Source organism: Bacillus rossius (genome assembly GCF_032445375.1).
Source record: "Bacillus rossius redtenbacheri isolate Brsri chromosome 4 unlocalized genomic scaffold, Brsri_v3 Brsri_v3_scf4_1, whole genome shotgun sequence".
Classification (NCBI taxonomy): domain Eukaryota; kingdom Metazoa; phylum Arthropoda; class Insecta; order Phasmatodea; family Bacillidae; genus Bacillus; species Bacillus rossius.
The window spans coordinates 21,625,303-21,637,963 of record NW_026962010.1 but is presented as its reverse complement, the minus strand read 5'-3'; the positions used below and the strand labels follow the sequence as shown (position 1 = coordinate 21,637,963).

At 36.5% G+C, this 12,661-nt stretch overlaps 1 protein-coding gene across 1 annotated transcript in view; it reads right to left on the bottom strand.

Moving 5' to 3' along the window:
• LOC134541546 (LIM/homeobox protein LMX-1.2) overlaps positions 1 to 12,661 on the bottom strand; it is a 353,649-nt gene that overhangs the window by 334,639 nt on the left and 6,349 nt on the right. The window contains exons 3-4 of the mRNA XM_063385060.1: positions 12,593 to 12,661; positions 11,299 to 11,463 (exon numbers count right to left, since the gene is read on the bottom strand). Coding sequence (XP_063241130.1) covers positions 11,299 to 11,463; positions 12,593 to 12,661 — 234 coding nt within the window. The remainder of the gene's footprint in view (positions 1 to 11,298; positions 11,464 to 12,592) is intronic.

Here is a 12,661-nt window from a genome sequence, read left to right as displayed (position 1 = left end):
GTAAAAATACAGAAGAAGGTTCCCTGTGAATCACTGTAGGGTCAAAGAAAAAAACAACTACTAGCTTATCTGAGTAAGTACACTTATCAGTATATGCGCATGATTTACACAATATTAGTTCAAGATTTGCCCAGCTTTAAAAATACGAACAATTAGCCTAACTGATTTTCATTATTATTACAGCATTTTAACTTTTCTCTTCTAGTGCAGTTGCATGATTAGATAACGTTATTAGAAATCGGCATATAATCTATCAAAAATTAAAAAAATAAATAAAAAATCCTTTTTTGTGAGTACTTTCAAACATTGGTAGGCTCTTAAAATCATTGGGACACAAAAAAAATTCCGCAGAAAAAATAATGTTTATATTTTAATAAATTCATCTATCAGTTGTAGTGTGACATTTTATATTCCCGTGTTGGTGTGAATGTTTACACAAGGTTTAGTTAAAAAGTCGTGAATATTTTATGAGAACGGCTTTGCCAGCAAATCGTGTGAGCGTTGTAGCTACGTGAACAGCTAGTGTGTAAACACGATGTATTAGGCATTCACTTATCTTAATTGTGCTGATTTAAATGTCAGTTAATTTTTCACATTTGCTGCTAGGGACGGTTGGTTTGACAGCGTCACTTCACTAGAGGAGATTAAATGATCTTCACTCAAAGGCTCGTCAAAATACCGCATGTAATTTGAAGTGACTAGATGCACTCACATACAAGCTTGCTTTCGTGAGTACTAAATTTCCTGGTTAATTAAGTGAATATTGTTAACAAAGTTAAAAAAATGGGAAATAAATTATTATTATTATTATTATTAAACCCATACCTAGTCTATAGCTAGGGACACCTGTATTTCGCGAATACATTTCGTGTCAAGGTATTTCACAAAATACTGTAGCTTTTCTCCTGTGGTTATTGGCTGAGGTCGGTGAGAGGTGTCGTCCCGCTCTTGACGGGGCCAATGAGAATGTGGTCACCCTACTGCTGCACCCTCATAATTTGCTATGACTCTTAGAAAAAGCTACAGTGTTTTGTGAAATACCTTGACATGAAATGAAATCGCGAAATACAGGTGTCCCTATCTATAGCATATTGATTTCTCGGCAGATTCGGGATTCAAACATAATAGTTAAAGTAAATTGTTTGTACTTCATCTCGAGTATCATGTTACAGGATAAGTACCTAAATATAGGTAGGGCCTACTACCAAAATTTTAGTAATTAGCTTAACAGCTAATTATTTTTTTGCGTAGTAAATATTTGTTGCATAAATCACCATGTGTAATACCAGTAAAAAATATTTTTGAACCATCCTTCTTATTAAAAATTTTTCATTCAATATTTAGAAAAAAAACCTTCTGTAGCTATGCGCCTATAAGTATTGATACACAGTAAAAATTTGTGTGTTCATCAAAACAAGAGGGCGCGTGAAGGCTATAGGTAGCCTACTTATGTAGGCCCTACGCGCGATAGAAGTTAGCCTATATAAATATAATTCAAAAAGTTTTTAAACACATTTATATCGCTAATATTCACTATAAATAAATGGCTTTAATACTAGGGACGAGTATTTAATAATAATCACTAAAGTATAAAATTTAAAAGGTTTTAAAAGTATGTAGCCTATTTTGTACGTAAACTTTATTTCATCCTGTGAAATTTCTTTTCATGGTGAGCGCACACCGTAAAAATTCACTCTCGTAATTTTTTCATACCGCGCTAGAAAAGTATGACAAAAAAATTAGAAATATTTTCAAAATAACTTTTTTTTACATTTCGATATAGACATAAAACTTTGTGCGGATATTTATTACAAACATGAATACGATTGCAGCATACATATTATTACTTTTTAAAATTAAGCATCAGTATTATACATTCCATATTAATGTATCTACAGTTAAATTAACACTGTTCGTTTTGTAATGCTACAAATAAACATTTTGGTTATTATTTTTCAAGGAATTTGTAAGTAATAAAGGACCTTAAACAATTTTATCCTAGATACGGTTTTAGAAGGCCTTTTTCGACGCATAAATCATCACCGTTGTGGAAATAGGCCACGAGTGGTTTTTAAAAGTGTTCTTGTGTTGGACCTAAATTGCTTTTCTTGATGCAGGCCTACACCTGCAAATAATAGCAAATTAAATGACTAAATTTATTTTAAATCTTACAGAACATAAACAAGTAGCTATCTGGTAACGTAAAAAAATCAGGCACTAGCCTATAACTGATATTCTTTTACACTCAACAGATGTCAATAATTTACGTTTTATCGTGAATCTTTTTTAATGCACGAAAAATTTAAGCATGTATTTAAAAGTCAGGATGTAGCATAAGCCTTATGCGTTTAGGGCGAGGAAAAAAAATCATAGCTGCATGATGTAGGTATCTATGTGCAGTAGATCACACTAGTTCTCACCTAGATTAAGTTTGAACGAAAATGCCTTAATATTCCGTACAGTGAATGCAAAAAAAAAAACCTGTCAGGAATGTAAATAAAAAGATTAAACGCAGACATTACCTACTCATGTTTAAATTTTGCTGACTTTATACCTACATAAGCACACAAATTTCACTTTACCGGCCAGATAGTGGGAAATGACAGACCACGTTGCCTAAGTAAGGTTTAATTCGAGTTATAAATAAGCTAGCCGGTTTTCGTCCTCCAAAATCACAGATATATTTTACAGGAATTGAAAGTAAACGATTAATTAATAAGCCCGAGTGAAAAATAACAACGATATTTTTAAATAATTTTACAGATTTACAAGACACCACATACATTTACGTTATGTGTAGATATAGGGACAGGCATGTACTATTTAACGTGAAAAATATCTGATCGCTCATTAGACTTCAGTGTGGTATACGCCCGCACTAGAGATTATTTCCTTGTGATTGGCGGCCGTCTGCAAGGCCGTTCCCCTATTTTACCGGGCCATTCAGTTTGCTTCTGCTCCGGCACTGGATGGATACCTGTATGATTGGTCTACTGACAGTAGACAGTGTACCTGGCACAAACCAAAACAACCACGAAACACAGACAAAGATACAAAATTTTAACACACACCTTGGTCTGGAAATCTTTTAGCGACAAATACATGACCCTATTAATATGTTACATTTCTACCTATTACAAGTGCGATTGGTAAAGAAACTACACACTCGTATATAAAAGGTCACATGTTGGATTGTAACCAACTTTTCTGGTATAGGTTTACACTGTATTTTTTTTTGTAAATTAACTGAAACTATTACCTACGTATTATTAAATATAATCGTAAGTTTGAACTTAACATGAAAGCAAATTGTAGGCCTATCGCTCAAAAAAAAAATGTTCGCAGTAATACTGGGTTAGGATTCTTGCTCGGGAATTTATGCATTTTGTAGACTCATTAACTACATTAGTTAAAGGTTTTTGTATACTGCGCACATTAATAAGCAAAGAGTTAGTAGTATTTTATAGATCAGTTGATGCCAAATTTATAATCAGTTAACCTAAACTTATACGAGCATTAAAACGTTTACTGCTTAAGATAAAAAAAAATTATCGCGCCATGCTTAAGTTAAAATACATGGTGAGAAATAGCCCAAAACTAAGAAAATGTTACTTTCAAACATGAGTTAGTCAAAGGAATTTACTTTTATAATCGAAAATTGTTATTTTTTTACATTATATTCGTAAAGTACTTTATGAAACATCCGGATGCAATCAGTTTGATACTGTATATGGATTCATAAAAAATGTTTAATGATAATAATTGATTTGTGTAAGATAAGCTACGCAAATAATAACATTGAACTGTAATTTTTTTTACACATGGGTCTACATACAGGTATGGCCAGCTAGTAAATAGACATTTCAATTGGGATTTGACTTTGAGTAGTATAAATATTGTAATATTTAATCCTTTTTGTCTTCCTTTAGTCAGCGAATATTTTATTGTTATCCAGGAAGGTGTGTGTAGGGTCAAAAAAAATTGGTTGTCTGTAAAGTCAGTTTACGGACGATAATTTAACGTGACAACGCCATAACAAAACATTGATGAAATGATTGCATACTTTCATCAAAAAATTGAATCATTTTTATTGAATTATCACTATTTTGTATGGATACAAAGGAGGAGTGAAATGAAATCTACAATTTAATTGATAAATTTACTTTTATTTGCACTCATTAATTCATATATGTTTATTGCTTTAACGAACAGATTATTTCAACTATAACTTTTATACGTGTTTGCTATTTAAGTTCTTCCAATCTGTGTTATTCTGTTATGGAGAGGACGATGATAGGACAAGTAGGAAACAAATGGGAGTGTTTCAATTTTAATGTGCCTCGAAAAAGTCAAATCGATGATTGTTCCAATCGAGTGGAAGATAGATAGATGCGGCGCAAGCGTACAATGAGTATAACGGGACACAGCGTAATAGGTCACTTTTTCGTGCGTGCAGCCGGCGTTCATCGATTAATAGACGTTGTCACGTCAAAAACAGTGATTAAACTGTGTTCAGAATCTATACGAAACGTTAAATTTGCTTGAAATTTTCACGTTAAATGACCATAATCTTGGTGAGAGGACGGGTAAGAGGAGGACAGGTTTCAGGTAGTTCACTTAGAGATGAGACTCGGTGTATTAGCAGTATACCTTGAGGGTGTTTACACCTAAAAATAATAAATAACACTGGCCAGCCAATACCGAGAATGAAGCCCTAAGCACAGCGTACATATCGCACCCTGAGTACCAGACTATCGTAACTCAAAATCAGTGCAATACAATCACAACTCAGATACCATAGTCTTGCACATATTCTTTTATAATTTTTACCAGAGTGCAACACTACATTATTTGCCATAAGTCCCGTAAAAGTAAATATAAAATTGCGATAGTCTTGCAGTACCTATACATAATGATATTTTCCTGCTTATGGTAAAAATATCTCAAAAACTCAATTTTTTGAGTTACGATAGTCTTGTACTCAGGGTGCGATATACCTATACTAGATGAGTGTCACTCGGGCCTAGGAGGTAACGGAGTAGGCCTACCTCACCACCTGGGCCACTGCGCTGTTGGCCACAGGGAAACTTAACTAGTAGGCACATACATAAATACAAAATTTTCAAAGGACTTATTGACGTGACAACGTCTAATGAATCGATGAACGCCGGCTGCACGCACGAAAAAGTGTCCCGTAACGCACATTGTCCCGTTACGCTGTGTCCCGTTACGCTCATTGTACGCTTGCGCCGCATCTATCTCTCTTCCACTCGATTCTAACAACCATAGATTTGACTTTTTCGAGGCACATTAAACTTGAAACACTCCCATTCGTTTCCTACTTTTCCTATCATCGTCCTATCCTTAACAGAATAACACAGATTGGAAGAAGTTAAATAGCAAACATGTATAAAAGTTATAGTTAAAATAATCTCTTCGTTAAAGTAATAAACATATTTGAAATAATGAGTGCAAATAAAAGTAAATTTATCAATTAAATTGTAGATTTCATTTTACTCCTTCTTTGTATCCATACAAAATATTGATAATTCAATAAAAATGATTCAATTTTATTCATAAAAGTATGCAATCATTTCATCAATGTTTTGTTACGACGTTGTCACGTTAAACTATCGTCCGTAAACCGACTTTACAGACGACCAATTTTTTTATTTTATTTTAATTGGCTGGCCGGTGCACGTTGTTATTTTCTAGAGTGCATACCCAAATGGTGAACTACCAGTGAATGTCCCGAGTCATGCCCTCCGCTTGTAAATGAAAACCTGACACTGAAGCGTCTCGTGTTGCAGCATGAGTGGTCGGACAAGGACTGCAGAGCAGTCAGCTCGCAATGCCTCGTGCACACTGTGGCGAGTACGTAGCTCGCAACACTTGTCTCCTCTACTGCGCTCTACAATACATCTGTGTCGTTTTTATATACCTGCCAGCATATACAATTAATTGTATTTTATGTGGCAGTTTTATTGCTGGTGTAAGTATTAGCTAATATTTCGTAGTATAGGTAGGTACATACCTAGGGTAAGTCCGGGGTAGATGGCCATACGGTAGAGATGGCCAATCGTCATAGTTCGGCAACCGGGCGCTAGAATGCATCCCAATTCACTGTGTGTTGAGTTGGTGATGAGTTACGTGGAAGGTGTTGTTTACGCATCGGAAAAGCGCTATAATTGTGAGTATTTTTGCCTTTTTCTTTTTACTTTCTGTCTAAAATAATTCTCCTAGTCACCATTTTGGCCTGAAAATTAAAGATAATAAGTAAAAAAAAGGGATAAACTTGTTTGTAGGTATTTTTATACCTTCCCGGACATATGTAATCATTGAAGGTTCCAAGCATCATTCGCCATTATTTTTATGCTCCTTCGCCCTCTCACCCGTACAATCGGGATAGATGGCCATGTTTTATTCGGGATAGTTGGCCACCCATTAACCTCTTGCGTTTTCTATTATGAAAATAAATTTTTAATCTGTCTAATGGAATAACGAAAAACTTACATTTTTAAAATTTATGAAATCTTTATTTTACTGAAATGGTTTTCTTACCAAAGTATACTTGGCCACCCATATATTTTAATACAATTGTTTTATTATATTAATTTATTAATTTTGTGTAAAAATACTTTTGTTGATGTTAAAAACTGTTTAACAAAAAATTTAAAATGTAAGGAAAAACAATACAAATTTTAACAATTATAATAATGAAAATATGTTATTTCTTAAAAGAATTTTCTTGCTTATAATATAGGCTATTTGAAAATCCGTGCACGCACATCATCACTTAAAATATTTTCACCAAAGAAACATTTTTTAAAACACAAAATGCTGTAAATAGTTTACAGATAGAGTAGGGTGTAACAAATCTACCTACATACTTAAAAGCAACGAAATTCGTTACTCTTGCCACCGAGATACCTAGTCGAGATGTAGTCTATGTGATTGCTCACTCGTCATCTTTGAACGTGGTGCTATCTATGATGTAGTGTAGAATATAAAGGCAAACTGCGCCGTGGTACTGTCTTGCAGCCCAATCTGTCGTGGAAATACTGAACTACTTTAAAAGAACGATTTAGCTCTGCTAAAAAAGTATGTAACAGAAAAATATTTCACGCGAAATAACTTGGGTAGTTATATTCCACCAAGTCGGTAGTGGCCGAGTATACTCTGGTAAACAAGGAAGGGTCGTGTAATTATTGCAATTTCTTTTTGTTCTTTCTTTCTAGATGCCAAATAAATACACTCCTAAGGTGGGGAGTACTCGTGGTAGATGGAAAGCAGAGGATTTAAAACACGCTTTCGAAGCCGTCGAAAGTGGTACATCTGTCCGCAAAGCATCTGCAATGTTTAATATACCCAGAAAAACTCTTGAAAGAAGAATAAAACAAGGAAATATAACAAAAGGGTCAATGGGACCGAGTTCTTGTTTCGGCAAAGACAATGAAGAAAGACTTGTGCGTCACATAAAAAAAATGCAAATGAGTGGCTTCCCTCTGACTAGAGACGATGTTCGTAGTTTAGCATACAATTTTGCTACTCAGTTAGGAATCCATCATAGATTCAATAATGAAAACGAGAAGGCCGGATATGACTGGTTGCAACTATTTCTTTCGAGACATCCAGATATATCTGTGCGCAAGTCTGAGGGTGTTTCACTTGCTAGAGTTCAAGGTATGGACCGTAATGAAGTGGCAGAATATTTTTCTCTTTTGAAAATTATCTTGGAGGAAAACCAACTTATTAATAAGCCATCAGCGATATTCAATATGGACGAAACAGGCTTGCAGCTGAATAACCGCCCTGGTGAAGTTCTAGCTGAGAGAGGTTCCAAAGTAGTTCACACTATTACTTCAGGAGAAAAAGGAGAGACAATAACAGTCATAGCATGCTGTAATGCAGAGGGCGTGTTCCTCCCTCCAGTTTCGGTAATGAAGGGGAAAAACAAAAAACCAGAATGGGAGGATAACATGCCACCAGGCAGCATTGTAATGATGTCTGTAAAATATGCCTATGTTAACACAGTTATTTTTTTTAATTGGCTTAAAAACCATTTTTTTCCTCGCAAACCTGCAGGGAAAGTATTGTTGATTATGGATGGCCATTCTTCTCACTGCAATTCTGTGGAAGTTCTTGAATTCGCAGACGAGAATGATATCATATTACTGTGTCTCCCTAGCCATACAACACATTATTTACAGCCACTAGACCGTGCTGTATTTAAATCTCTGAAACATCACTTCTACACTGCTTGTTCTAAGTGGCTAACAAACCATCCGAACCGAAAGATAACTAGGATACAGTTTGGTGAGCTTCTGAGTGAAACTTGGGGAAAAGCAGCAACACCTGAAAATGCGATAGCAGGTTTCAGAGCCACTGGAATCTACCCTTTCAACGTAGATGCTATTCCAGACTATGCTTTTGTTGTAAACTCCAGGTCTAGAGACAATGAAAATCGTGAACATGCAACACATAGTTTGCTTGAAACTAATTTAGAAGAACCTGGCTGTTCCAGAAATTCTTCTGGTGTTCCCAACGAAGATACCGAGGAAAATTCGCCTTCCGGTGTAAGTAACATGGAGATAGAACAGATTGACACTTACCCAGCCATTGAAGATCCCGGTACATCATGTCAGACTGCAGACAAATGCTTATTTAGCACAACTGTAGATCGCATCATGACTACAAACGTTACTTCACCGTCTACTTGTGGTGCCGATGCTATCTCGCCTACCAAAGTCCTGACTGAGATTTTGCCCATTCCAAAAACATCAAAACAGACGCCGAAACGTAAAAAACAGAAAGCTACTCTTCTAACATCTCCTGAAAATATTGCACAATTGAAAACGAAAAGAAAGAAGATGGACAAAATATTTCTAGGGAAGCAAAAGAAGGCTATGCCTATGCAGGCATATAACACAAAATCAAAGCAGAGGAAAGTACTTCGACCCAGAAGAAATACTTCGTCAAGTAGCAGTTCAGAATCGGAAGTAACATTGCAGGATGAATCTAGTGACGATCTTGATCAAGAAGACGAGGAGTGCATCGGTTGTGGTGAAGACTACAACCTTACAGTACTGACATGTGACTGGATAAAATGTGTTCGCTGTCGTCGTTGGTTACACGAAAACTGTACTAACTTTACTGATGTGTGCAACAACTGTGGAAAAGCTATAACAAAGCAGTGAAAGACTAGTTTCGTTTTATTTTGTGTAATGAACCTGTAGGTGTTTTTTAAGTTTAATTTTCGTCCATGTTTTATGTTACCAATCAGCACACTTCATTTCATAACTTAGCAAAAGGGTTCCACTTGATTTATGTCTTTAAACATGTGTATGTATTGTTCTTTACAGATTATTTCGGCAGACTCTTTGGTTGGCCATCTGTCCCTGAAGCATATGGCCATCTCTACCGGTACTATGGGTGAGATGGCCCAGGTTGTCTAAAAATATTTTAATGAACTTTCTTCTAAACTATACAATTGGGACTATCATAAAAATATTACTTCATAAATTTAGTATACAATGAATGCTTTACCAATTAAATCAGGAATTTTACCTAATATATTTATTTAATTTGGGCATTTAAAAAAACTATGGCCATCTACCCCGGACTTACCCTAATCTTGCGAATGTTTGCTTCTGTAAATTGACACAGGCGACAATGATTTTCAATGCATGATTTAGAAATTTTCCACAATGAATTTGTGCATTTGTATTACTTGGAATTGTTTATTTAATAGATGTTAATTAAAAACATTTACTTAAGAGCATATTTTTAATTTTGTCAATTTTTTTATGATAAGTAAAATTTGTAACAAATTAAGTGAAAGATACAAGGAAGCTATAGGTAACCTGACAACCATCATCAAGGTCACGAATATGTTAGGATTCGCAAGGGCGGCCCCAGCAAATTACCACGTAAGAGAAGGGGGGGGGGAGTTGTGCGTGGCTTTTAAGTGACATGTCATCTCTGGATAGGGTGCTTGTATGTTGTAGTCTATACTGCCCACATGCTGGCCTATAAGCAGAAACAAATCTTAAAATATACAGAAAGTTTTTTAAATTAACTTTTGCGTTTATCAACCCCATTTCACAGGTAGGTACTACAAATAAAATATAGGCCTGCAATTTTTTTAAAAGTTAACATTCAACTCCCTAAATATCATATATGATTTTGGAAATATTCCTAAAAATTAAATGAACGTTATTGAGGAAAATTTATCGTATAGATATGGTTCAATTCCTATGAATTTTATCTTTTGCTCAAAAATATTGTAGGTAAGTGTCCAAGGATTCGTAGTAAATATCTCCACAGCTAGTGGACCGCTAGCGCGCGAGGGGCCCTGCCTGCTCCCGTAGCAGCGGTGGTCGCTCAGGGGTGGGAATAAGTGTGAAGGAGGGGGGGGGGGGAGGGGGGAGCCAGGACGTAAATCACGTGACTCCCACCCCCGAGCCGCCTCGCACGGTCAGTGACGTCATCGACGTCAGTGCTCACTGCCGCGTCAAGCTCGTCGAATACGCCCTATAGGCACAGGATTTCTGACGTCTAATCCACCGTAGGTACCGGTGTAGATTGCAAATAAGGAAATAAAAATCATTAATAATTTATTATACAAAACTTACAATATAAATAAAATCAAAATTATAAAATGCCTAAGTAAAGAAAACATTAAAAAATAAAAAAATAAATAGGTATTCAGATTTTTTTAATATCAATAAACTAGGTATCCTTTTTAATGTCAAAATTTTTTTCTGTGCCACGGTTTTTAACTTAACTACACAAATGGATACCACTACTTATCATCTTTATTTGTTAAAGCCTGAGGTAAAAATGGCCCACTGGATCATGTAACCTACAGCAGCAAATGGCTTATCCCCAAACTGACTGAACTGTTTTGTAACACAACTGTTCGGTTAATAAGGTCACCTTAGTTGTACTAATCTTATGCGAAACAGTGCCATTTTGATCGCGTTAAAGCCTAAGCTAAACCTTTAAAAGAAAGAAAATTTTGGTTTTATGACATTCAAATTCACATGATTATGTGTAACGTAAAACGTAGTGTACGTAATTAAGGGTGGTTATCGATTGGTTCGATCCTTAATTTATTTTCACACACTTTTTGGTCCGTATATAATGTTTAAATAGAATTTAAAAAAACTCACTCTAATAATGAATAGAATCCCTGTGAATTCAATAAGGTTATATTTGAATCCGTATTTGCCGGTGTATTTGAGGATTTGAGGCACGATGCAGTCTCCGCTGAAGAGGCAAGAGGCAAGTGCAGACCTGGTCCGCGGCGGGCGGAAGTTGTAAGTCAGGGCCCGGGAGCGCTACAAGGCGCCAGGCGCCAGGCGACAGGGTGTGAGGGGGGGTGGGAGGGTCGCTGTCCCCAATGTCCCCTCGCTCCACCCCCCACTCCCTGCTCCCCCACTCCCCCCCGACCACCACGAGCTGAAACAAACAAGTTCAAACAGGCCATGCTCCAAGTGGTGAGGCGATCAGACCATGTGTGTTTTATATTGCATCACTGCTGTTAAACAGCACCTTACTACCTAATGGTGTAATGGTAACCCTACAAGTAAGTATTTTTAATGTATTTTCTTGCCATATTCATAAAACAGTGCTCAAGACGACGACAACCTGAAAAATAAATGGCGTTGTATGGGTTATTTTAATCTTTGTAATTTATAGGCTCTGAAGCTGAAAACATTCTTAACATCACAAAAAGAGGAATTAATTCCGGTGAGACGTTGGAATCATTCCTTTCTAAATCACATATATATCTAAACCTTTGTGTCACGTAAGAAATGATAAGCTTTAAATAGCTAAACAGAATCTGAAACGCCTCGATCCTGTTACATTTTGTTGCAATGAAACTGCGAAAAGTACACGTCATACTTATTATGACTCTGTTCTATGTAATTAGATATATCAAACTGCAGATAGATGTTAGTGAGACCAAATTCAATATTTATATTCAAATGCAATGTTAGTGGAACAAATAAGCCCGAAACATCATTTTAAGACAGCTATCGCAGTAGTTTAAGTAATTAGAGGTGGTACAGTTTCCGTATGCAGAGTAGGAATATATACCCGCTTGCAAGTTGATAATGAGGGAGCATACTTTTCATGTCACTGCCGAAAAAATTTGCATGTTGAAAATAACCTTTAAACCACCATAACGTGGTACCTATATGCTACATTAGTATTTCTACGTACGCGAACGTTAAAGGAATGTTTACATCACGTAATTAGCTGGCGGTACTTGTGTGGAGATATCAGAACACTTAAAAACTTTTAGGAATTTCCTCGAAAATGCCATCGGTAGGAAATTAGTTTTGATAACTCGTAATAGGCATGCCACAGTCTTCCCTCGGCTCTTCACAGGTAGATCGGCCGAGAGTGTCCGCCCGCGCGGAGTATTACAAGCGCGCCCTAAGGAAAGGGAGGGATATTTTTTATCGTCTCCATAAAAATTCCCGACAGTAAAACTGTAGTTGGTCCCTGATGGCTTTCTTTTGTAGCCGGAGGGGGGTGAGGGGTTAGGGGGCTGAGCGCGGTGGCGATAACGGGGAGGTACGAAGTCTGGGTGGCCGAGGTCGCGGTGGTGGGGGGAGGCCTCGCCGATGTCCGCGGACCACGACGTCTC